The 27,599-nt window shown below is 42.6% G+C and overlaps 1 protein-coding gene across 2 annotated transcripts in view; it reads right to left on the bottom strand.

The window, feature by feature from the left end:
• The window catches only part of ACVRL1 (activin A receptor like type 1), a 113,411-nt gene that overhangs the window by 78,669 nt on the left and 7,143 nt on the right, over window positions 1–27,599 (bottom strand). The window contains exons 3-4 of one of the 2 annotated variants that reach the window (XM_040425468.1): window positions 9,334–9,343; window positions 8,566–8,671 (exon numbers count right to left, since the gene is read on the bottom strand). In XM_040425468.1, the coding sequence (XP_040281402.1) occupies window positions 8,566–8,620 (55 nt within the window). In that variant the 5' untranslated portion in view covers window positions 8,621–8,671; window positions 9,334–9,343. The remainder of the gene's footprint in view (window positions 1–8,565; window positions 8,672–9,333; window positions 9,344–27,599) is intronic. The other variant, XM_040425467.1, reaches the window with a different exon arrangement.

Below are 27,599 nucleotides of genomic sequence, written 5' to 3'. Positions count from 1 at the left end.
CCCTTATTTTTCCAAAAAATCATAAAAATAAGAACATAGATAATGAGAATAAAAATTCTGAGCGGGATATTAATGATAAGGGACATGAAAATAAAAATAAAAATAAAAACAAGAATAGTAATAAAAATATCATGACTAAGGACACCACTATTAAAAAAGAAGAACCCATCACCTTTATCACTAACTATAGTAGAGACTATTTTAAGGTTTGCAAAATTATACGTAAACATCTCCATATTTTGAACTATAATGAAGAATGGAAAAATGTAGTTTCAACAGGGATTAGATGTGTAGCAAAAAAAGCCCCCACAGTAGGGCAAAAAATCAGCCCCAGTCTATATAGGGAAAATTTCCCCAAAACGACTAGCTGGCCCAAAACAAACGGTAATTACAAATGCGGCAGCAATAAATGTATATGCTGTCGACATATGCTTATTTCAAAAGAGGTCACATCTGTGGCCAATAATAAACAACACGTGCTTAAGCAATATATAAATTGTAAAACAGATCATGTAGTTTATGTTATAACATGCAAAATATGTAACCTTCAATACGTGGGCTGCACCACTAATGAACTTAAGGTGCGCATAAGAAAACACCTGAGTGATGTCCCCCATTTTATGTCCCGTAATGTCTCAGCGGCTACCAGACATTTTGCCACTGTTCACAAAGGTGATGTTTCTGCGTTTTCTGTACAGGGAGTGGAAGTGGTTTCCACACCTGTCAGGGGGGGCGATCGCAAACAGAAGCTTCTAAGTAGGGAAACATATTGGATGTTCATTCTAGATACTTGCATACCAAAAGGTCTGAACAAGAAACATGATTTAACTCTGCAATATATGTAGTGCATCAATATGTTTATATGTTTATATGTGGTCTCTGAGCGGTTAATACTGTGAAGCACTGCGTCCCCACCCACATGCTCCAGGGAGGATCCACTAATCCAGGAGCACCTGGGTCTGGGACACAGTCTCCAATTAACTAAGAAGGAGGAGTTACCTATTTGTGTGGTATATAAAGTTTGTGTTTTTAGTACACCTTTGTATTGTCTTGAAGAAGGGCTCAATACCACAGCCCGAAACGCGTCACAATCTTGTGTCTCTCCATGTGACATCTTTGTTGGATTTTATTACAAGCCGAATAAAGAAAACTTTTTATATGCTGAAGCTGGAATCAACCTTTCTCTTTGTTCTTGGACAAACAAAAACATGGAAGGCAGCACAGGGCTCCAGATGGCGACCAAAATGGTCGCCAATGCGACTTAGAATTTACAAATGGCGACAAGACTTTTTAGTCTTGTCGCCATTTGCGACTAGACCCGCCGCCGCAGCTCTGCTCAATACAGCGGCGGGCACAGGAGCTGATGATCGTTCTCAGCAGCGCAGGAGGAGTCTCTCCCTCCCCCCTGTGCTGCTGCTGCCGCCGCCTCCACCAATAAGAAGAGACGGGAGGAGGAGGGGAGGGGCTGTGGCCACTGCGCCACCAATGAAGAAAACTGACCTGTAATACAAATGCAGGAGGCGGGTGCCGGAATCAAATAGCCGACACCCGACCTTTGTGACAGGGAGCTGCGATCAGCTGCAGTTGAGTTAACCCTTCAGGCGCGGTACCTGAGGGGTTAATTGTAGCTGATCGCAGCCCCCTGTCACAAAGGTCGGGTGCCGGCTATTTGATACCGGCACCCGCCTCCTGTATTTGTATAAGAAACGTTGGTGGCACAGTGCGCCCCCCCCACCTTCCCCAGTATAAGAAACGTTGGTGGCACAGTGCCCCCCCCCCCCCCCAATATAATAAACATTGGTGGCTCAGTGGGAAGTGCCAATGAGGGTTAAAAATAATAAAAGAAAATTTACTCACCTCCTCCAGTTGATCCGTAGCTGCCGGTCTCCTGTACTTGCCGGTCTCCTGTCACTGAGCTCATCACATGGCCCATTACCATGGTGATGGATCATGTGATGAGCACAGTGATGTCACCACAGGTCCTGAAGAAAGAAGTAAGTACAGGAGACCGGCAGCTACGGATCAACTGGAGGAGGTGAGTAAATTTTCTTTTATTATTTTTAACCCTCATTGGCACTTCCCACTGAGCCACCAATGTTTATTATATTGGGGGGGGGCACACTGCGCCACCAATGTTTATTATATTGGGGTGATGGGGGGGCACACTGCGCCACCAATGTTTATTATATTGGGGTGATGGGGGGGCACACTGCGCCACCAATGTTTATTATATTGGGGTGATGGGGGGGGGGCGCACTGCGCCACCAATGTTTATTATATGGGGGGGCGCACTGCGCCACCAATGTTTATTATACTGGAGTGTTGGGGGGCACACTGCGCCACCAATGTTTATTATATGGGGGGGGGCGCACTGCGCCACCAATGTTTATTATATTGGGGTGATGGGGGGGCGCACTGCGCCACCAATGTTTATTATATTGAGGGGGGGCGCACTGCGCCACCAATGTTTATTATATTGAGGGGGGGCGCACTGCGCCACCAATGTTTATTATATTGGGGTGATGGGGGGGCACACTGCGCCACCAATGTTTATTATATGGGGGGGGCGCACTGCGCCAATGTTTATTATATTGGGGTGATGGGGGGGCGCACTGCGCCACCAATGTTTATTATATTGACCTTCTACTATGCAGTCTGTATTCAGAATGCTATTATTTCCCCTTATAACCATGTTATAAGGGAAAATAATAATCATCGGGTCTCCATCCCGATTGTCACCTAGCAACCGTGCGTGAAAATCGCACCGCATCCGCACTTGCTTGCGATTTTCACGCAGCCCCATTAACTTCTATGGGGCCTGCGTTGCGTGAAAAACGCAGAATATAGAGCATGCTGCGATTCTCACGCAACGCACAAGTGATGTGTGAAAATCACCGCTCATGTGCACAGCCCCATAGAAGTGAATGGGTCCGGATTTAGTGCGGGTGCATTCCGGTATTCTGAATGCCGGATCCGGCACTAATACATTCCTATGGGGAAAAATGCTGGATCCGGCTTTCAGGCAAGTCTTCAGTTTTTTTCGCCGGAGATAAAACCGTAGCATGCTGTGGTTTTATCTTTTGCCTGATCAGTCAAAATGACTGAACTGAAGACGTCCTGATGCATCCTGAACGGATTGCTCTCCATTCAGAATGCATGGGGATATGCCCGATCAGTTCTTTTCCGGTATAGAGCCCCTGTGACGGAACTCAGTGCCGGAAAAGAAAAACGCTAGTGTGAAAGTACCCTAAAATATTAAGTATAAATCCCCCCTTTCCCAATTTTACATATAAAATATATAAACAATAAATAAATAAACATATTACATAGCGCTGCGTCCGAAAAGTCCAAACTATTAAAAAATATCTCCTATGCGGTGAGCATTCGCCATTTTTTAGTCACCTTGTCACCCCAAAAAATAGCATAGGACTGTTCTATTATGGGCCGAACGTTTCATAAAATGCTAAATGCACGCAGCTTTTTTTGGTGTTTTTTTTTTTTTTTTTTGGCGCGGTATTGAGTATCAAAATACTTTTTTATGGTGACGAAAGCGAATCAAAATTTTGGTTTCAAAACAACCCTACGCCGATCTGATCAGCGTACCGTTGTCACGATAGCAAAATTTTGATTCAGTTTCGATTTGGCGACTAAAAATTTAATTTGGCTCCTAAATTTTTCAGTTCAGGAGCCAATGGCTACTAGGTATTTATTTTAGTCTGGAGCACTGCAGCACAGACAAAACATGAGCTCTATGTACCGTCAGCACAGTGGGAGAAAACCCCCACTGCGCCACTGTCTAGTAATACTCCAGAGGGGCATGACTAAGCAACCCCTGGTATTCACTAGAGCCCTAGATGGTAGGGTTAGACTTTGCCGCAGGAAGTTGCCAGGGTCCACTCTGGAGCGTGAACTAGACAGTGACAGCAGGAACGAATGGACAACAGGTACCGACGGCACATAGGCAAACATAACAGACAGGCAAATACAAAACAGGGCAACTAATAATACAAGCAGGAGTTCACGCAAGGGAGCAGGAGTGGCAATGAGCAGAGAAGGACTTGCTCCACCAGTAATAAACTGCATGGCCTTGTCATGCCACTCTGCTGCAAAGGCTTGCTGAACACAAACATATGAATAAACACAAAGTAACTAAAACATAACTGGCAGAACAGAAAACAGAAAGACAGGAAAGAGGACGTCAAAGAGGACGGGAATGAACAAGTAGGGAAACCCACAGAGCACAGACAGCCAGACACGGATCCCATGGGTCAGCAGCATGGGAGACAGAGTACAAACCAGGAGCAGGACAAGACAACACACACAAGGAGAGCTGACACAGAACTGAGGAAACCTCAGCCTTATATACAGGTTCCATGGGTGCAGCAGAGAGGCCACACCCATGGAGCAGACAGAGAGGATTAACTCCTAATAGGAACACAAGGGAGTTAACCCATACAGAACCACAAATGACACACAGGAACGGAGCTGCAGCGAGAGCATAGACAGAAGGTCACAGCCAAAGGTAACGACTGTGACAATTCCCTACAGTACAGGACATGGTCTAGCTTTATCCTCTAGAGGGAAGGACATAATCTAGCTGCTGGTAATCCCAACGATCAGCCAAAATTGGCAAGGGAGCCGCTGAGCGCTATAAATCACTGAGATGCCTGTAGAATTCAGGTTGCACTGCCAAGTCAGTATCCTGAGTGGATATCGTCACCCCCAGCAAACGATTAATTCTATACAGTATAAAAAATAGTGGTAGATTGTGGTGGCTCACTAGCAAGTAGTTGAGGTATGGTGCTGCAAAGGAAGGGAGAGTGAATCTACCCGTAACGCGTATGGTGAAACAAGTGATGTACCTGCATTGAAAAGCCTCCGATAATACTGTATGGCCATACAGAAGAAAATCTCTACAGTAAAGGATTAACTATTCTTATCGTCGAAAGCTGCACCAAAGGAAATTGCGGAACAGAGTGGCAACTCCTGCGATCTTTGGAACTCCCGCGAAATTTAAACCAGCTTGCTGTATGGAGCGACTGAATAAGCCGACAAATATTTAAAGCTCCATTGAAGCAATAGGGAGACAGCAAACGCTAGACGGTAAGCCAAACATCGATTTCAAGTTTTCTTCAATCCAAAGCTCATATCGAGCTTAAAAGGATCAGCTATAAGAGACTTTTCATATTATCAGGATTCCTGTGGACACTTTATGAACATATTGCGCTCCCAGTGAATACACCTACAACATTTTCAGTGACATTCAGTTTCCCAAATTGGGATAGAGCGCTAGAAGATAGCGCCCCCTCTTTCCCAAATAACAGCATATACTTGAAGTTTTTTGGTGTGATATATATTATTGAATTTATCGACACTATTGAGTCATATGAATATAGTATCGATCATATCTACCACAATATATGTGACTGTAATGTTGTATATTATTGCTACATTGTTCTTATAAATTTTATTACTTGTATTTTATGGGGATTTAATAAATATTTTCTGCATATGTCAATCTGGTTGCCAAGTGTATGAGTGCTCGCTCATTATTCTATTACTAATTCTATACAGTATATTCTAATGGTGCCTATGAAAAGGGATCGTCTAAAAAGGACAGACCCTCCTAACATTTGCGCTTTTTCCTCCTAAATATTGACCTTATGTACGATGATCGTATCAATGGAAATGTCCGTCAGATACTAAAGATTCATTTTTTTTAACTATTGATCACTAATCTGTGGTATGAAAAATGTTGCTGCCTGTAAATGTAGATTTACAGATGCGAAACATTTGAAACCCCTAGTACTATCTGTTCTTGACCCCCTGGCTTTGACGTGTTGCTTGACTTGGAATATATCTACCAGCTTCAGATGTTGAATGGACTTTGCCACTTCATTATGCCAACAGTATCTGTCACCATATGGACTAATACAGATATAATCCTGCTGTCAATGATGGCATAAAACCCACTGTTGCAGCTGACATCCAAGACTGTGCTGTAAGTTCTGTGCCTGAAGTACTGTCATTATGGGAGAGGAAAGGAATATTCAAGATTCCCTGTCATTAAACGTCTGATGCTTCAACCCCATGCAGAATTTAATAAGCAAAACTCAGTTTGCAATCGGGATCAAAAGTGACAGAAACTTAGTTCAGTAAAACTGTGGGGTGTTGTGACCCATATAATGCAGACCCTAAAATGTAGCTGTATTAGGGCTGCCTGAAACCAGCTACCAGCTTTAGGGTTGTCCGCAGGCATGGGATTCACCCAGGTTCCCTCCAGTTCTCCAGATCAAGTTGTTAAAATTACAACTGGATCGGAGAACCATGTTACTGGCCCTGTCCGATCTGGTGCTCATTATGGTGTATTTATGTATGTGTACCATGTATATGGTGTATTTATGTATGTGTACCATGTATATGGTATATTTATGTATGTGTACCATGTATATGGTGTATTTATGTATGTGTATCATGTATATAGTGTATTTATGTATGTGTACTATGTATATGGTATATTTATGTATGTGTACCATGTATATGGTGTATTTATGTATGTGTACCATGTATATGGTGTATTTATGTATGCGTATCATGTATATGGTATATTTATGTATGTGTACCATGTATATGGTGTATTTATGTATGTGTATTGCATATACGGTATATGGTGTATGTATATGTAAACATGTGTCGTGACACCGCGTGTCCGCCATTGAGTAGGGAACCTGTAAAAAAATTGTATCCCACCTCTGGTTGTCCGGGTTCATGATGCTGATGACCTCTGATGACCTTTCCTCAGGAAAGGCCATCAGTTTCAGATTGGCGAGGTTCCATCAACCGTCTATTTGAAGAGGCCACTGCGCTTGTGCAAGCACTATGTGGTGCTGGGCAGGGGCGTAACTAGTTATCATTTGGCCCCATAGCAAAATTTTGAAAGGACCTTCCCAAGTAGTGAGGTTTAATGTGACAGATGGTAAGTGCTCAAGCACGAGCGTGTGCCCTGTGCCCGTATTGTGGACTGACTGCAAACAGCGAGTCCACAATATAGGGCACCGACCGTGTGCACTTCGTACCACACATGCGGACCCACTGACTTGAATGGGTCGGCAATCCACAACATACGGCACAGCATGGATCGGAAGCCCACGGAAGCACTCCGAAGCGTTTCAGTGGGATTTTGGTCTGTGCCTCTGCACCATAAAAAAAAAATTGTTCTATGTTTTTGTGGTGTGGAGCGTATCTTGCCGATCGTGGACCCATTCAAGTCAATGGTCTACATCTGCAAACGGCATGCACTCAGTCGGTACCCGTGCATTGCGGAAACGCATGAGCCCTAAGTGTATTAGAATGGTGAGCTATGTAAATAGCGTAGAGCGCCATGTGTCAATTAAGATGGCTACATCGGTACACACATATAGATCTGCACATATACGGTACATATGCTTACAGTATGTATAAAGATCTGACACATACTCACACATGTGACAAAAACATGCAAATACAGTAACACATACTGATACACATGTGCTATGGGGCTATAGACGAAAAATACAAATGTACAAAGAAACACACATAACTACACACTCATGCCTGTACATTAGCTCAGGCAAACAAAAAATGCACACACATAGAAAGCCTGCATATATGTGGATACACACACACCAAAACCCCCCCTGTTCCCTTAGTTTCCAGTACATGATAACATTTAATTATAACCTACCCCAACACCAGCAATATGAGGATGAGGCTGCTCGGGGCGGCCTCCTCGGGCTCCTGTCCTCCTCTCTGCACAGGTCGGGTCTTCACTTCAGTAGACCAATCAGCACTTCTCTGTCCTGCTGATTGGTGGAGCAGAGGTCAGTCACTCAGCTGCACAGTACAGCAGATCAGTGACTGACAGGCTGCTCCTCCAATCAGCACTTCTCTGTCCTGTGGGAAGAGTGCTGATTGGTGGAGCAGAGGTCAGTCAGTCAGTTGCACAGTACAGCAGATCAGTGACTGACAGGCTGCTCCTCCAATCAGCACATCTCTGTCCTGTGGGAAGAGTGCTGATTGGTGGAGCAGAGGTCAGTCAGTCAGTTGCACAGTACAGCAGATCAGTGACTGACAGGCTGCTCCTCCAATCAGCACTTTTCCTTCACAAACTAGGAAGTGCAATGGAGACAGAGCAGAGGGCCCCTCTTGTTCATTGGCCCCATAGCAGTGGCATGGTCTGCCTCTATTGGAGGTATGCCAGTGGTGTCGGGTAATTAGTTTACTCTCCCATAAAACATTGAAGAGGACAACCGCAACCTTTTTTTTAAACAGCTGATCGGTGGTGGTGCCAGGAGTAGGACCATATTGATGATCTATCTTGAGGATAAGATATCAATATCATGAAACTGGGCAACCCATTTAAAAAAGGCTTTATGTACATGTTTGATACTCATATCAATCTCTCATTAAATTCCCACCCTCCAGTGATGTTGAGATGACTCTACTGACCCTGTCTCAGAAAAGTGAGCTGCAGAAGAAAGTGCTAGGGTTAAAAAACTGGAATATTTTAGGATTTACTTTACCTACCTGTGGCAGATGTAACCATTGCCAGTGAAAGCACCCAAATGTTTCTTTGTAGCATTTTGTCAGGTTTATGGTTGATCTTGCTCAGCCGTGATCAAGAGAGCTTATCCTGCAGGAAAAAAAAGATAGATATATTTCCTATTATTCATCCAGATGCCCTGAATACAATCAGTATATTTCAAGAGTTTGATCAAGGATTAAGTCATTAATGGTTGAACTGGAAAATAAAGATTTCACGATGGATGTGAAGCCCTGCCAACTTTCATTTATCTAATCATTTTGTAAAATCATTGGATACACATAAGAGACACTTATTTGTTTAATTACACCCTTAACGAAAATTTTAATTTGTGTTTTTTATCAGGAAGGAAGTCATTAAAAAATACTATTTCATGATTGTGCCTTCTGTTCCCTGCTGCTAAACAACTGTTGTCTGCTGCCCTAGTTCCTGGCACACTACAGTCCTTAACCCACGCGTTTTGGGCTTGGTCCACTAGATGAGGAACACAACACACAGCAGGTGTGCAAGATCTGTCAGATTACTTGTCAGAGAAATCTAGTTAGTTATAAAACCCCAATCTCTAAACAACTGATCATACAGTTTATAATATTAAAGGGGTTCTCTGAGCCTGTACCTAAAATGGCTTTCCGCTAGCCTGTGGAGAGAATGCATTATGAGCAGTACTAAGAAAAAAGGTAAATCCGATAGTCCGATAGAAAATTCTGTGATTGCAAATCAATTCCATTCAACTTAACCCTTAGGATACAGGAATTTTTTTTCGTTTTTGCTTTTTCATTTTTCTTCCCTATCTTCCTTGATCCATACCTTTTTTATTTTTCCGTTCATATAGCCTCATGAGGGCTTATTTTTGGGGGATTATACTTTCTAGTGCCACCATTTAATATGGCATACAATGTAGTGGGAAGCAGGAAAAAAATTCCAAATGGGATGGAATTGGAAAAAAAAATATGAATTCCTCCAACGTTTTACGGGTTTTGTCCCTAAGGCGTTCTATTTGCGGCAAAACTTACCCTTGCATTTCATTCTCTGGGTCAGTACAATTACAACGATACCACATATGTATAAGTTTTTTATGTCTAAATAGCGTAAAAAGAAATTAAAACATTGAAAAAAAAAATCTTCTTTTTAGATCACCATATTCTGACCCCCATAACTTTTTTATAGTTATATCTACTGCGCTGTGTGGGGGCTCATTTTTTGCAGGATGATCATTTTTTTTTATTGATACCATTTTGGAGTGTGTGTGACTTTTTGATCACATTTTATTAAATTTTTTTGGGTAAGAGAAGCAATGATAAAAAATGGCAAATTTTGACCTTTTTTTTCATTACGCCATTCTCTGTATTGGAAAAATATTTTAATAGTACAGGCGTTTTCGGTCATGGTGATGGCCATGGTGTTGATATTTTTTGTTATTTATGTCTTTTTTTTATTTTGCTGAAAGGGGGGGTCATTTACATTTTTATATATTTTTTAGCTTTTTTTTACTTTTTTATGGTTTTGTAGCTCATGCTTGAGGCTACAAGGCTCTGTATTTTTATTTATTTTTATTCTGTACTATTATGTTTCTTATATATTATTGGTACAAAAATTGCTAATTTCTTATGTTGGCCTGTCACCTACTGGCCAAAATAAGAATTGCAACTTCAATACCCTGGGTCGTATTGAATTCAATTACCGACATCCTCATTGGCCGGCTGCAGGGGATGTCGGTAAGAAGCACTTCCGGATGCCTGATCACGCTCGATCGTGGCATCTAAAGGCTTTAATGACCATTAGCTGCGGAACTCTTCCGTTTGAAACAGCGGAGACTCGCTGGCCATGGTGCCCGCTGCATGCGCGAGCGGACGCCATGTTTACACATCGCTCCAGCACCATACATGTACTGCGCTGGTAGCGAAAGGGTTAATGGAGCTTGCAGAAATCCATGTGCTTGCCGCGCAAAATTTTCTGCCACAAAATCTGCCACATGTGAAGGCATCCTAACCCTGGTAGTCTATTGAGACTACTGGATTTACCTGCCACAGAGGGATGTCAGAGGAAAGGCTGCACCCAGTCCGGCAGTCACATGATCCCAGCCTTAATTGCGGAAGGGTAATACTGCTGAAAGTGTATTCTCTCCACAGGTTAGCTAAAAGAGCCATTTTTTGTACAGCCCCGGACAACCCCTTTAATCTGTGACAAATTCTATATGGGGACATGTTTAGCACTACAATGATCTTGCATGTGTTTTGCAGCATCTTCTCACTGATGGTTTGTGCTGTGAAGGGAATTGCTCCTTCCAGTATATAGCTCTCAGCCTGATTCTGTCTATTATCCATCTTACATCAAGTCTCACACTGACTTTAACAAAGTTAGACGCTGTGCTACTGACCAAATAGACAGCTTTATTGGCTAATAGACTTACAATACACCATCTGCGTCAGAAATAATGACCTGTGGCTATATACAGACAGATCACTCACCAACACCTACATGTAGTAAGACATCTGCCTGTCTTTATGTTCTCTAAGGCACAAAAACAATATCATTTGCCCACCGAAGCAATGCATTCCCTGCTAAATTCTTTTCTGCAACAAGTTTTTCATATTTGGAAGTCACTATTTATTACTAGACAACTAAGGCTCTGTACACATTGGCAGTGACGGCTCTATTTGAGGCCTTCGTTGCAGATTCCATAAGGTTTAGGGGGAGAATTTGTGCTATTTTTCCAATCAAAATGCTGGATGCCATGACGGAATTCGAAGGACCCCACAACAAGCCATTAAAAATGGAAACCACAATGCAGGTGTGAACAGAGTCCAAGGCTAAATGGACAGCATGTCTGATGGTGCTTGCATTCCCACAGACATTGATGGTCAATCATTTGCCAAAAGGGCTCCTTTTGCCATATTACTGACCAAAAAATGGCGTGTTTGCTTTCTAGAGTTAATAAAAGCTGCAGTCCCAAGATCAGGGAGTAGGTCCGTTCTCCCTATAGTATCAAAAGCATTACCTTTTTATGTGCGATGTTGAAAGATAAGACTTTGTAAGTACAATAAAGTATTGAGAATTCTTTTACTTGCGGGTCTGCACTATGTCCTTTTTCCATTTGAAGGGATAACAAGTCTTTCTGCTGCCGGTCGGTTCAGAGATCGAGGAGGCTGAAGCCAGAGATTAAGGAAAACGGCCTCTGGAGAAGTGACTGCTTGTGAACTAGCCTCTACTCAGGAACAGTGATGGCCAGCGAACACATGCGGGCTGCCATCTTTAGTAAGGTAGACTCACTCGTCCGGCGATGCATAGGTAAGCCCTTACCTGTGCCGGGAGCCGGTCTGAAATCAAACGCAGTCACCAGGAGCAGGCAGTTCCGAGAACCCGGCGGCTGTTCTCGGAACACTACGAACTGGCCATCACTGCTCAGGAACACCCAGCAAGAATTTTATAAATGTATCCTTTTGCCATATGTTTGGCCAGGATATGTCAGGATACCACAGATTCAACTTTACAAAAAAAAAAAAAAACACAGTTAGGGTCCATTCACACGTCCGTTTTTTCTTTCCTGATCTGTTCCGTTTTTTCAGGAACAGATCTGGACCAGATCTGGACCCATTCATTTTTAATGGGTCCTGGAAAAAAACGGACAGCTCAATGTCTGATTTTTTTCAGGACCCATTGAAAATGAATGGGTCCAGATCTGGTCCAGATCTGTTCCTGAAAAAACGGAACAGATCAGGAAAGAAAAAACGGACGTGTGAATGGACCCTAAACTGCACATTTCAAAAAACACTGGCACAAGTCTGGGCATACATATGGCAAGGCTATTTCAAACTGTTCAACATGGTGTGAATTTAGCCCAAGCTGGACTTAAAGGGGTTGTCTCATGTCATACATTGATGGCACAACCAAGCCATCAATGTCAGATAGATGTGTGTCCCACCTCTGGGACCTGCTCCTATCTCCAGAAAGGGCCCCCTGAAGTGAACAGAAAGCAGCCGCACATGAGGGGCTTCGTTCACTCCTATGGGAGTTCTGAAAATAGTCAAGCACCGGCTCTGCTATTTTCGGAACTTCCATAGGCGTCAACGGAAAGGTGTCCACATTTGTATAGTGCACCCTCCATTCAAAACTATGGGACTTCTAAAAATAGCGGAGCCCGCTTGCTCGGCTATTTTCAGAACTCCCATAGTGACGGATGAAGAGGACCCCCCACATGCACGGCATGCTCTTCTTCCCATTGGGGGCCCTGTTATGGAAATAGCAGGAGGTCCCAGAGGTCGGACCCACACCTACCTGACATTGACGGCATAACCTAGCAATATGCCATCAGTGTATGAGATGAGCCAACCCCTTTAACTACCACATTTAACAATATGTTATATGATAATTATTTGTGTATAAAATTTATGTGGGGAATATACATAGTTGAACAGACTTTGTGCTCCAACTCCTCAACATTTCCAATATCTCTACTTGCTGTCAGTGAATGGAAATATTCTTGTTTATTTAACCAGAGGGTAAAAATTTATACAGACATTGGCTGCAATTCTACCAAGTCATAGTAATTTTCTCTGATCTTAATAGGTTATTAACTGCTATTTAACTCTTTACTGACCAGCCGTGAAAAAGGCCTTAATGACTAGGCACTTTTTCGTGATTTACTGCACATGGCGGTTTAACGGTCCTAATTTTGTATTTGTTGGACAGCCAAAATAATTATAATAATAATAATAGGGCTTTTTATTAATGTTTTTTTTGTCTTATTTGGGGAAAACTGTGCAAAACATGCTTAAAAACTCCCCAAGACGCCCGACAATCACATGATCACTGGGTCCAATAGAGGAAGTGGCATAGCTGCTTCCTCTACTCACTGAATAGTGCTCATTGAATAGCGCTATGCACCAATCAAAGGAGAAGGCAGAAATGGTTATAAACGTGCCATGTTTTTTTACATTTATATTTTCGTTTTTAGTTTTATTTAGGGGAAACCTGTGCAAAAGTTTATCTTTATTGTTCAAATAGTAGCTCCTTCATCTTTAAACATGCAAACTGACACCAAAATGATTAAAACGATGTTCCCTATTTTATGTAGGTTACTTTGATATATGTATAGTTTCTGTGAACTATAGCAATGGTTTCAGTTGATGTGGGTGTTTTTTTAATTTGTTTTATTTGTATTTAATTTTATATTTTTACTTACTTTTTACTTACTTTTTAATATATTTTGGCATATAATATGTCCCCAAGAGGTCATTAAAACAAAATCTTTTTTGAACTTTGCTCTTTTCCACTGTAAATGGGGCACCCAAAGGAGCCTTAAGTTACAGGGGAAAACAGACCACTGTGGGGGCACTATACATTTGCATAGCTGATTAGGTTCTGCTAAGACCCAGAAGACTAGAGGGCCCAGGCTCATGCACAACAATGCACCCTTGATACACTATGGCTTTCTAAAGTTCAATAGGAAACTATTCAACTTTCAACTTTGAGCCAACACTTACAGCTAATATCTACACTCACCTAAAGAATTATTAGGAACACCATACTAATATGGTGTTGGACCCCCTTTTGCCTTCAGAACTGCCTTAATTCTACGTGGCATTGATTCAACAAGGTGCTGATAGCATTCTTTAGAAATGTTGGCCCATATTGATAGGATAGCATCCTGCAGTTGATGGAGATTTAAGGGACGCACATCCAGGGCACGAAGCTCCCGTTCCACCACATCCCAAAGATGCTCTATTGGGTTGAGACCTGGTGACTGTGGGGGCCATTTTAGTACAGTGAACTCATTGTAATGTTCAAGAAACCAATTTGAAATGATTCGAGCTTTGTGACATGGTGCATTATCCTGCTGGAAGTAGCCATCAGAGGATGGATACATGTTCTCATTCTGTTTACGCCAAATTCGGACTCTATCATTTGAATGTCTTAACAGAAATCGAGACTCATCAGACCAGGCAACATTTTTCCAGTCTTCAACAGTCCAATTTTGGTGAGCTCGTGCAAATTGTAGCCTCTTTCTCCTATTTGTAGTGGAGATGAGTGGTACCCGGTGGGGTCTTCTGCTGTTGTAGCCCATCCGCCTCAAGGTTGTGCGTGTTGTGGCTTCACAAATGCTTTGCTGCATACCTCGGTTGTAACGAGTGGTTATTTCAGTCAACGTTGCTCTTCTATCAGCTTGAATCAGTCGGCCCATTCTCCTCTGACCTCTAGCATCCACAAGGCATTTTTGCCCACAGGACTGCCGCATACTGGATGTTTTTCCCTTTTCACACCATTCTTTGTAAACCCTAGAAATGGTTGTGCGTGAAAATCCCAGTAATTGAGCAGATTGTGAAATACTCAGACCGGCCCGTCTGGCACCAACAACCATGCCACGCTCAAAATTGCTTAAATCACCTTTCTTTCCCATTCTGACATTCAGTTTGGAGTTCAGGAGATTGTCTTGACCAGGACCACACCCCTAAATGCATTGAAGCAACTGCCATGTGATTGGTTGATTAGATAATTGCATTAATGAGAAATAGAACAGGTGTTCCTAATAATTCTTTAGGTGAGTGTATTTCTAATGCAATGAAATAAAAGATTGGACGTGCACATGTTCTGTATAGACTGATAATGGGATCTCAAACTTACTCGCTCTGGTGGACTCAAGGATTTCCAGTCCCACACTGGCTGGGCTAAGGGATAGAACTAGAAAAGGCTGGGCAACATAGCATGTTTTTGAATGGTGCCCCACCCAAGAAATTTCCCTGCAAACCCCCATCCCGCAGGTAGTCAAGACTGCCCACGCTTGCCATACAACCCCCCACTCACTCAGTCATGTAAAAATTATGAAAATAAACGATTATTAGCACTGGACATGAGGAGGAGTCAGTTTACTTTACAGTATGCCATCTGGGCCCTGTATCCCCCTTAGTGTCTCCACACAGTAGAATGCCCCCTAAGTGCCCCATAATGTAGTCATGCTTCTTAGTGCCCCATAATGTAGTCATGCTTCTTAGTGCCTCCACACAGTAGTTTTGCCCCCTTAGTGCCCCCCTTACAGTAGTAAAGCTCCTGTGGTGTTCATAAAATAAAAAATGTAATACTCACCTAGCCCTGTTCCAATGAATGAAGTAAATTTTGCTCTCCCCAGCAAAAGGCACCATGCAGGCTGGGGGATGATCCCGACCTATGCGCTATCCTACTAAGCCCAGCAGGCACAATGACGTTACTGCATCACACCTGCTGCTCAGTAAAGTACAGGCCAGGGAATGAGGCCCAGGCCCTAATGGATGAGAGACACAGCAATTGGACTCAGGCACGAAATTCTTCTGATGTGTCTGTCATCCACTATGGCCGGGGCTTTACCTGCCAGTACACACACTTAATAGTCATTACTGTGTGTGAACTGGCAGGTGAGGCCTGGACCCCCTGCTACTGCGGGCCCTCTAGCACTGCTATGGAGGTGGTTCTGCCCCTTCCTGGGACCCACACCAATCATTAGAATGGGGTCCCCCTACACTGTAAGATCCGCCAACTGAATAAAGAGGGGACTTCTGGGAATAGAGTACAAACACTCAGCTATTTCCAGTAGTCCCATAGAGATGAATAACATGGCATGCTTGACCTGCCACTCCATTCATTTCAGGGATCCCCATCCTCACAATTGATGGGGCTCCCAGCAGTCAGGTTGCCATCGATCTGTTATACCCTATCCTGTGGATAGGGGATAACTTGAAATAACCAGAATATCCCTTTAAATACAGGACCAGAACCAAGCTTATAACACAAATACAGAACCAGAACCAAACTAACATGAATACAGCACCAGATCCATGCTAACAACATACGGTAAATACAGAACAATAACCAAGCACAACATAAATATAGCACAAGAACAAAGGTCACAACATAAATACTGCACCAGAACTAACCTCAGAACATAAATTCACCTCCAAGGCCAAGCTAAGAACATAAATACAGCACCAGAACCAAGCTCAGTACATATGTACAGTACTAAACACTTAAAGGGAATCTGTCACCTAGTTTTACCCTATAGAGCTGCGGACATGTACGGATAGATCTCCGCTAGCATGTCCGCAATTTACCTGTCCCATAGCTCTGTGTGGTTTTATTTCATTTAAAAAATGATTTTATAGATATGTAAATTAGCCAAGTAAGGTGCCCAAGGTGTGGTTACTTATGGTTAAGGAGCCCAGCCACGCCCCCTGTGAAGGAGCCCAGCACCGCCTGCATCCAGGAATCTCCTCCTTGCTCACGAAGTTACAGTGCCGTAATCTAGTGATGCGCGAGCTAGCGCATGCACAGTTGGTTCACTGAGGCTGATGCCAACAAAGGGAACAAACACTTTCCGGCACTGTGCATGCGCTAGCTCGCGCATCGCGAGATTACGGCACTGTAACTTTGTGAGCAAGAAGGAGATTCCTGGATGCAGGCAGACCTCTTGGGCTCCTGTGGAATGACACAGGCAGAGAGATCACATCATCATACCACCTGTGTCAAAGGTAAGGCACTGAGTGATGCTCCCTTCCCTTGTTGCCAGTACTATAGTATATTTGATTGTTTGCCCAACCATGTAACCCCCAGAATGAAAACAAAAACCTGAATACAACAATACTCCACAGTGTGCCTCCTAAATAAAAGTGCCAAAATGCCCCTGACCCCATCTGCCAATGCTCTCACCCTTCCCAAACAGAGAAGACCTGGCAACGTATTGATGTCACAGAGAAGACACTAAGCAATGAAGGGAACCTAGTGGCAGCAAAATGAGAGTGACATTTCCCAAAAATGCAAGGGTCCCAAACCAGGTTCTCTAAGGAAAAGTGTTAGACAGAGGAACCTGCTGTGACTACTTTACCACTATTACAGTCTAGGCTGGTTCTGAAAGTTATTTGTAAATTCTCGTTAAGGTGCTGTATAATGTGAGAGTGTGTTACCCAGTACCTAAAAGATGATGGCTGTTCATTACAATAAATGCTTCTCTCTATATTTCTTGAGCTATTTATGTATAAGACAATGAGGCTCCATGTGGGCAGAGTGTTGAAAAATTTGGAGGAAGTCAAACTTCCTTTTTCAGTGCCTTGCCTATAAAATATGCTTGGCTCTTTCTTTTATTTTCAGTGCTCGTTTCTTAAAACTAAGGTCAAAACCTTTGTTCGGGGTGCCAGCAAGCACTGACAGACATGACAAAAAGTCTTAAAGAGCCTCTGTCAGCACAATCAACCCTATTAAACCAGGCATATTTCCTAGTAGGGTTAATCATGCTGATTAAAACAATACCTTATTTATCTTTGTAGGTTGCAGCGTTGTAGAGATATGAGGATTTTTATCTTTGTGCAAGTCAGGCAGTTGGAGCACCAAGGGGCAGGCTGAAGGGCTTCAAGCACTGCTACAGCTTCACCCCTAGTGCTCATTACACTCCCCCTCCCCTTTCATTGACAGGGATAATGGCTCTGTCTAATGCTGTCTGCGCTGTTCCTCACAAATAATCATTGGTGGTCCAGTGTTAATATGTTATATTGAGTCATTATTGTCAGAGCGTACCCCTAGATATGCATGATTATGATAACATGCTGTGGCTTATGTGCATTCACTAGTGGCAGTGGACCCTCCGCAGAGGAAAGCGGGCACTCTGATGAAGCAAAGGATACTGACCTTTCAATTCTGCTGGCAGCTGCGCTTCTCTGCTGTGGGTGGAGCCGCCAGCACCTCCACTTCCGGGTGGACTGACATACCAGAGGCCTCACACATAGTGGAGGAGCACAGCTGGCAGCAGAATGAAAAGGTAAGTATTCTCTCCTTCCTGCACAGCTCTCGATTACCTCTTCAGATGCTCCGTTGGTATCAGTGATTGTACACATATAAGCCACAGCACGTTATCAAAATCATGCATTCCTAGGGGAACAGCACAGCAACATTATACAGGGCTATTAGCCCTGTTAATCAAAGGGGAAGGAGGAGTGTACTGAGCACTAGGGGCGAAGATGTAGCGGTGCTCAAAGCCATACAGCCAGCCCCTTGGTGCTCTAACTGCCTGATTTGCATAAAGATAAAAATCCTCATATCTCCACAACTTTGCAACCTAAAAAGATAAATAAAGTATCATTTTAATCAGCATGATCAATCCTACCAGGCAATATGCATGGATTAATTGGGTTCATCATAATGACAGAGACTCTTTAAGAAAGAACTGTACAGATATACGATATTGTGAACTTATAAAATAATCTAAGGCTACATTCACATGAAAAACGGCAGTCACATGGCTGTTTTTAGAGCCAATTAAAGTCTATAGGTATGAATTTGACTATGCGATTTTGGGCAACTTTCCCAAAGTTGCCAAACATAAAATGGAGCAACGACTCTGTCTTAGGGGGACTGCCCTTGCTAGGATTTTAATAGCGAAGTATTGGGGCTCAACTAAATATCCCTCCTTCCTAGAATGGAAGGAGTACATGGATAGGGTAAAGGAATATGAATATATCCTTGCCCAGACAGAAGGAAGGAAATTAATCTGGTTAAAGATCTGGGGTAATTGGAATTAGGCTATGGTTGAAACGTGACAGTGGCTCCGTGGAAAAATAGGAGAAATGGCTAGTTGTAGGTGACATGACACTGTATTGTGTTTCCTTTTAAGTATTTTGTGTACCTTGGTATTTTCAACAAATAAAATAAATAAAAAATAAATAAATAAATAAATAAAAAGTCTATAGGTATGATAGACATGTTGCTTTAGGGATGTTATCATACTCAATGGTCTCTACAGTCACGGTAACCCATATAACCTTGTTTGTTCATATGGCAGCGAACAGAGGCATCTTAGTACAGATCTATACAGCCTCTATGTACTGCTGTACTGGCTCCTTTGGGCATTGCTTCTAGGAGAGAGTAGCTCTGCACACACACAGAGTCTGATGGCACATGCCACAAATTTTCTTTTACATTTGTACTGAATCCAAGATAAAAAAAAAAGTCCTACATATGCTCCTGTATGAGTTTAACGATGAAATAACCAGCTATAGTTGGTTATATAACTAGCAATTTAGCATGATTATAATTAATCTGTGAACTGTTAATATGTAGGCTACCTGCAATTTACAGTTTTTATTATGACTTTATGAATATCATAATTATAACTTTTGTAAATACCCATGGCAATTAAGCTGTGTATAATTTCTGCATAATCTACATTTTCTTAATTAAAGGGAGGAATTTTTTAATAACCACAAAATTCACGCTCTACCTCACCCACTTTACTTGACTTCTATATCAGAAAAACTTTTATTGTAATGCATTTACACCAGGCAACTGGCATAAATACATTAATAAATATCCCCCATACTGTTGAAATATCCTACTTTCCCTCACACAGCATGTTATGTTATAAATTTGGCAGCTTGCAGCCACCACTACAGGGATCTCGTGCACAGGAATGTATACCGTTACCATTGAACTCAGAGGAAGCTGAAAATTCTCTATGCACTGAGCTCCCTCTAGTGTCAGCTGCAGGAAAATGCCATGGTTTCATGTAGGTAAGCAAGAGAAGGAGTTCAGCACTGGGCTTCACCTCGCCATGGGTTCCATAGCAGTAGTATGGTCTGTCTCCATGGTGAGTATGCCACTGTGCAGGGGCCTTCCAAATATCTACACTGGCATATGTAAGGGGCAATGAGGATCGGCAGTTGGACTTCAACATACCTGATCCATTTGTTTTTAGGAGATATCCTGAGTATGTATGTGCTGTGCAGGGCATGTCAGATTATGTATGTTGGAAGGGGAGGGGGGGTTGGCAGCTATCAACTGAATTAGCATTCGACTGACATGTATCTCATCTGTATTGCCAACCTAATGCTCAGTAACAGATTAGAAGATTAAAAAAAGGAGATTCCTTAGTGGCTGATACCTTTTAATGGCTAACTGAAAAGATGTACAACAGTACATAGAAATAGAGAGGTATATGAGACAAGAGATGTAAGGGTACATTCACACTTGCGGCAGAGGATTCCGGCAGGCAGATCCGGCAATCCGGACTCAAACTGATGACATTTGTCAGACGGATCCGGATGCGGATCTGTCTAACAAATGCATTGAAATACCTGATCCGTCTCTCTGGTGTCATCCGGAAAAACTGATCCGGTATTCATTTTCTGATTTTTGATCTGTTTTGCCGGGACACTTAATGCCGGCACTAATACACTTCAATTTAAATTAATGCGTAAGTGTTCATGATTTTTGGCCGGAGAGAAAACTACCCTAAAGCAGGTCATTATGAGTGAAGGAGTAAACAGGCAGTTGTAGCAGTTATAGATAATGAGTGTGAAAGTTTTATTGTCCCCTAATACATATCCAATCAATGAATGTGATGAACCCAAGCGGCCTAAGGGGCACATTCAGTGTCGGACTGGGGTACCCAGGGCCCACCCTTTAAATTTATTTTTGGGGCCTACCATATAAATACATTCAAATATAATTAATAATCTAACATGTTTGTATATGAACATAGGCTCGTTGAGGTGCTGTACATTGAATATACACTCACCTAAATAATTATTAGGACACCATACTAATACGGTGTTGGACCCCCTTTTGCCTTCAGAATTGCCTTAATTCTACGTGGCATTGATTCAACAAGGTGCTGATAGCATTCTTTAGAAATGTTGGCCCATATTGATAGGATAGCATCTTGCAGTTGATGGAGATTTGAGGGATGCACATCCAGGGCACGAAGCTCCCGTTCCACCACATCCCAAAGATGCTCTATTGGGTTGAGATCTGGTGAATGTGGGGGCCATTTTAGTACAATGAACTCATTGTCATGTTCAAGAAACCAATTTGAAATGATTCGAGCTTTGTGACATGGTGCATTATCCTGCTTGGAAGTAGCCATCAGAGGATGGATACATGTTCTCAATCTGTTTACGCCAAATTCGGACTCTACCAATTGAAAGTCTCAACAGAAATCGAGACTCATCAGACCAGGCAACATTTTTCCAGTCTTCAACAGTCCAATTTTGGTGAGCTCGTGCAAATTGTAGCCTCTTTTTCCTATTTGTAGTGGAGATGAGTGGTACCCGATGGGGTCTTCTGCTGTTGTAGCCCATCCGCCTCAAGGTTGTGCGTGTTGTGGCTTCACAAATGCTTTGCTGCATACCTCGGTTGTAACGAGTGTTTTTTTCAGTCAACGTTGCCCTTCTATCAGCTTGAATCAGTTGGCCCATTCTCCTCTGACCTCTAGCATCCACAAGGCATTTTTGCCCACAGGACTGCCGCATACTGGATGTTTTTCCCTTTTCACACCATTCTTTGTAAACCCTAGAAATGCTTGTGCGTGAAAATCCCAGTAACCGAGCAGATTGTGAAATACTCAGACCGGCCCGTCTGGCACCAACAACCATGCCACGCTCAAAATTGCTTAAATCACCTTTCTTTCCCATTCTGACATTCAGTTTGGAGTTCAGGAGATTGTCTTGACCAGGACCACCCCCCTAAATGCATTTAAGCAACTGCCATGTGATTGGTTGAGAAATAGAACAGGTGTTCCTAATAATTCTTGAGGTGAGTGTATGTATGTAGTGCAGTAAGTGTACTGTGTCATGTGTCACTTGTGCAGGGGGTGGGAGACAAGGGGCGCACTTTGCTCAGGGGCCCACCGGGGGATTCCCCTCTACCCCTGTGGGCCAGTCCGAGCCTGGGCACATTCCTGTAGATGTAGAAGGACATAAATCCCTGCTACATATTAATTTCTGATCTGTGTGTATCAAAGGTTGACATTAGCTTGGATTCTCAGATTCTCCTGTCCCTCTAGAAATGTAGGAGGTGGACAGCACACCCAATAAGCAGGTGATGGGTGCACCTCTCCTGGGAAAGTGGTAAGCTTCCCTGTGATAATCGGATAATCCATGTGCAAAAAAAAAGGAAGATGGAGACAGCACGTCCTTTTGTTGAGGTTTATTCCAGATGCAATGTTTTGGCTGAAGAGCCTTTGTCAAGCATGCTTCTAGAATCAACCTCAACAAAAGGACGTGCTGTCTCCATCTTCCTTTTTTTGCACATGGATTCTCCTGTTCCTCTGAGACTTGAAATTCCTATTTAATATCAAGAGTTTAATGTCTGTGATGATGTTTTGGTCATGGCCACAAAAATATTTTGGTACAGATAGAGCTTTCCTTTTTTTCTTTTATTGTGTGGCGATGAGAGTTCATTCCTGTTCTAAGCTTTTGATCAGTTTAACCTGAACAATAGGTGAAAGTGGTCAAAAGCTTAGAACCATATTATAAATTGCATAAAGGTAAAATCTACAAAAAAAAATGACTCTATACAAGTGAGTTCAGTGCAACCAATTGATACTGATATTACACTGCCCGGTGTTCAGGAAGTGTGAGCGCCAATGGTTGACAACACATCCATTGGAGATCATTTGCACGGCCCTGATTACACAGGCCAATACAAACGGAATGTGGGAGGAACGATTGCTACCGCAGCCTTCCTCCCTCGTTCTCTTCTATTCATATCGGCAGATCACACAGGGAGATGTTCTGCCCATAATCAGGCATCTTTCATCCTGATGAAAGATGCCATTCAGCCAACAAATGAATGTTTTCTCTCTCGTTGGCTGATCGACTGCTTGATTATACGAGCCAATTATGGGAAAAAAGTGTTCCTATGAACGCTTGTTTCCAATATTTTGCCCGATTATTATAAATCATAGGGACATTAGACACTCACATTGCTGCCAATATCATACAAAGTCATTTATCCTACTGGTATGTTTTTGGGTGTCCAATTAAAACCAGGTAAACACAGCAAGAGGACACAAACTCCTTGCAAATGCTTTTCCAGCTTTTTCCAGATCTAAATGCAGCGGCGGACTGGGAACCTAAAGTGGCCCTTAAAAAAAACTAAAAGTGGCCCCATGTTGGAGGTGGGTCCAAATTGACAGAAGACAGGACAACACAAGTAGACGGGGTCAGGAATACCATAGTGCAAAATACCATCCCAGCAGAACCATATACCACAGTGCAGCACAATATACTGCCCCAAAAGCTGTTGCTCTGTGGTCGCCACCTATAGATGCCATTTTCTGTCCTTCTCTAGTTGTCTGTGATTAGGATATAGAGAAGGGGGTTTAGGAGGTGATATGCGGGCCATAGCACTTGAATTCAGGAGGCCACGTGTGGTCGCTGGCTGAGTATATGATTACCTGATTCTCACAGCGATAATTATCGCCAAGTGCTCATTATGTACCTGGCCAGTGGCAGAGAGGAGAGCTGGGCAGTGGTCCACTGGGAAATTTCACTGTAGGGTCTATGGCCAGTCCACCCCTGTCTAAACGTACAACCTCAGTTGAATACTTAACTGTGAAAAAAAACTCACTGAAAAAAGTGGCCTAAACGGGTGAAAATGCTCCAAACCCAGACACTGTAGCGTGTCTATAACCAGGAAGCAATTCCTCTGCATGCGGTCCGCAGACAACGGCAATCCCCAGCAAAAAATGCGTACAATGGAGGATGCCGGGGCGGACCGCATGCACCACAAGAACATCTTACACAAAATTATACATTGTGCAGATTAAAAAATATACAGTACAAACCAAAAGTTTGGACACACCTTCTCATTCAAAGAGTTTTCTTTATTTTCATGACTATGAAGGCATTGAAACTATGAATTAACACATTTGGAATTATATACATAACAAACAAGTGTGAAACAACTGAAAATATGTCATATTCTAGGTTCTTCAAAGTAGCCACATTTTGCTTTGATTACTGCTTTGCACACTCTTGGCATTCTCTTGATGAGCTTCAAGAGGTAGTCCCCTGAAATGGTCTTCCAACAGTCTTGAAGGAGTTCCTAGAGATGCTTAGCACTTGTTGGCCCTTTTGCCTTCACTCTGCGGTCCAGCTCACCCCAAACCATCTCGATTGGGTTCAGGTCCGGTGACTGTGGAGGCCAGGTCATTTGGAGCAGCACCCCATCACTCTCCTTCATGGTGAAATAGCCCTTAATTTCAAAGTTTTCCCAATTTTTCGGCTGACTGACTGACCTTCATTTCTTAAAGTAATGATGGCCACTCGTTTTTCTTTACTTAGCTGCTTTTTTCTTGCCATAATACAAATTCTAACAGTCTATTCAGTAGGACTATCAGCTGTGTATCCACCTGACTTCTCCTCTACGCAACTGATGGTCCCAACCCCATTTATAAGGCAAGAAATCCCACTTATTAAACCTGACAGGGCACATCTGTGAAGTGAAAACCATTTCAGGGGACTACCTCTTGAAACTCATCAAGAGAATGCCAAGAGTGTGCAAAGCAGTAATCAAAGCAAAAGGTGGCTACTTTGAAGAACCTAGAATATGACATATTTTCAGTTGTTTCACACTTGTTTGTTATGTATATAATTCCACATGTGTTAATTCATAGTTTTGATGCCTTCAGTGTGAATCTACTATTTTCATAGTCATGAAAATAAAGAAAACTCTTTGAATGAGAAGGTGTGTCCATACTTTTGGTCTGTACTGTACATACAAAAATCACTGCAAAAAATGCATCCTCCATAGTACACATTTTTTGCTGGGGATTGCCGTTGTCTGCGGACCGCATGCGGAGGAATGGCTCACCCGGTTATAGACACGCTACAGTGTCTGGGTTTGGAGCATTTTCACCCGTTTAGGCCACTTTTTTCTGTGCGTTTTTTTGTCCTTTTGTGTATGGAATGTGCCACTTTATTTTGTTGGTAACATTCTTTTGCACCTGGTAGCTTCTGTGTCACATGGTCTGTTGTGGGTGCGGCTCACAGCTTTATCCTACCTCACAATGCATTGATGATACCACTATGGAGGCATGTGAGAGCATGGCTGTGAGTTAATTGCACTGTTCAGACCCTGTTTACACACCACGGGCAGTTGAGTAGTAGGACCCCATGCGTGCTGAGACACTGTGACGTGGTGCATGAGGGGCTCCGATATGTTCCTGACTAGAAGATATCGGCAAAGTTCTCAGCTTTTAACATCGGCCTGAGGAATTGGCTAGTATGGTCAGTTGCGTATCATTTAGGTGCATTTTTTGCTGTGATTTTTGAATACGTAACTGTGCAGGCACCTGTGCCACATGCCCCCATGCTGCTTTAGGTTGTATTTTGGCAATACTCATGTATACAGTGGTGTGAAACAAGATGAGCAGAAGGTCCAATCTTGAATGCGTCAATTCATAGTGGAGTATATATAAACATACATACGAGTAGCCACAACTATGTGATGTTGTCACCAGCTGGCGTCCTAGTCTGTCAGACATGTTGCTTACATGCTCAGTCTGCAGGACCTCCTTATCACTTCCATCTACAGACAAACATAACAGCTCCAGTCTGCAGACAAAAGCCTCGGAGGAAGCTGAAAATATGTACTGGAGTATTTGTTCATTGCAAACCCCGCTGCAAGAATGTAAATGCAGACAGACTCACCCAATTCTGATCAAAACAGTTTGCTGGAATAAAAGAATGGCCGTCTCAAAGTATTCGTAAATGAAAAAAAAAATTCAAGTATTGTTTAAGACATCTAAAAAAGTCTCGAAGTGTAAGGCTTCCTGGTATTGAATTGAGGCACCCGGCTGTCTCTGGGGAAGCAAGCTCAGGAATCAAGATTGTTTAGATTTTGGCAGTGATGGAGAACTACAGTCACGCACCCTGAACTGCTCTGGATCCGAGCAGAAGCAGGAAGATATTCTTAACTCTGTATATTCAGGCCTTACATCTACTTAAAGGCACACTTGTAGAAGAATTATCTCATGAGCCGATGACAAGCAAGTGACCATCATGAGCATTAATTGGTGACACTACCATGAAGTTAGTAGGGCATCAGGAACATAATCTGACCAGGCAGAACTTGCACATGTAGTTGACAGCATGATGTATTGATCCACCTCACCCGGATCAGCTGTTTCCCATGCATTGAAGTCAATATAATCCCAACCTTCAAAAATTACTGATTAAAAGCAGAGATTCAGAGGAATGACTTCAGAGCAGTCATACTTGTATGATTCCCACCATCCGAGCTGTGTTTAGAATATCATTGCTGCTCAAATTGTTCCTGTCACAGGCTGTGTTATTGCTAGCTTTTGGCACCAGTCCCATCCACATCATATCTCCCATGTAATGAATTAAATATGGCATGTCTGTTGGAGGGAAAGGCTCACGGAGCTCTTACATACCAAAAAGGCAGATAGGTCATTAAGCAAATCTGGCCCCCTATTTAGGCTCCTGAGCGATTAGGCTTTAATCGTTTCAGTGTCCTCTCTACTTTCCTTGTAGGACATTTGAGAGATTCCAAAATCTGTGTTCATTTTAAAGGAAATTTATCATAATTCAGACTTTACTTCTACCTATCTGACCTAATGACATTGATATGATAGATATATTTATAGATATGCTTTTATGTATATATATATATATATATATATATATATATATATATATACTTATCTATAAAAAGTGCTGGTCATGTGAAAATACTTGTACAGAAGCAGCCTGCACATTTTGTCATTGGGACATGAGTTGTAAAATCTTTTTACAACTTTTAGAAGACTAAGTCCTTGGGTGACACAGGATAAAACAATTCACAAAATGTTATGTCCACATGTGTGGAATCTTGTGTGACATACCCTGAGTGAGATGTTATCTAGATAGGATGCTTCAGAGTCTGATAGCAGGAGGCCAGCCCTTCCTATTCCAACAACTGAAGGTCAAATCCCAGCGAGTAAAGCCATCCTTGGTAGTTTCATACAATCCATTTGTGTGTGTGTGATATTTATAGACTCCTCATACAGATTATATAGTAGGACCTCAAAGCTGAATTACATGTACAGTATGTGTATATATAAAATTGTAGGAAATGCTGTTACCGTACTGAGGTTGCCCGTGCATTTGGGACCGCAAATTGTGGTCCCCAATGCACGGAACGGCCCACCTACGGCCGTGTGAATAAGCCCTAAAGTTGATCAAAATAGACGATTTCAGCCAAAACAAACCTTTATCTG

The sequence above is a fragment of the Bufo bufo genome, chromosome 3, assembly GCF_905171765.1.
Source record: "Bufo bufo chromosome 3, aBufBuf1.1, whole genome shotgun sequence".
NCBI classification, from domain to species: Eukaryota; Metazoa; Chordata; class Amphibia; order Anura; family Bufonidae; genus Bufo; species Bufo bufo.
The sequence above is the reverse complement of the archived record's forward strand: the minus strand, read 5'-3'. Positions and strand labels throughout refer to the sequence as shown.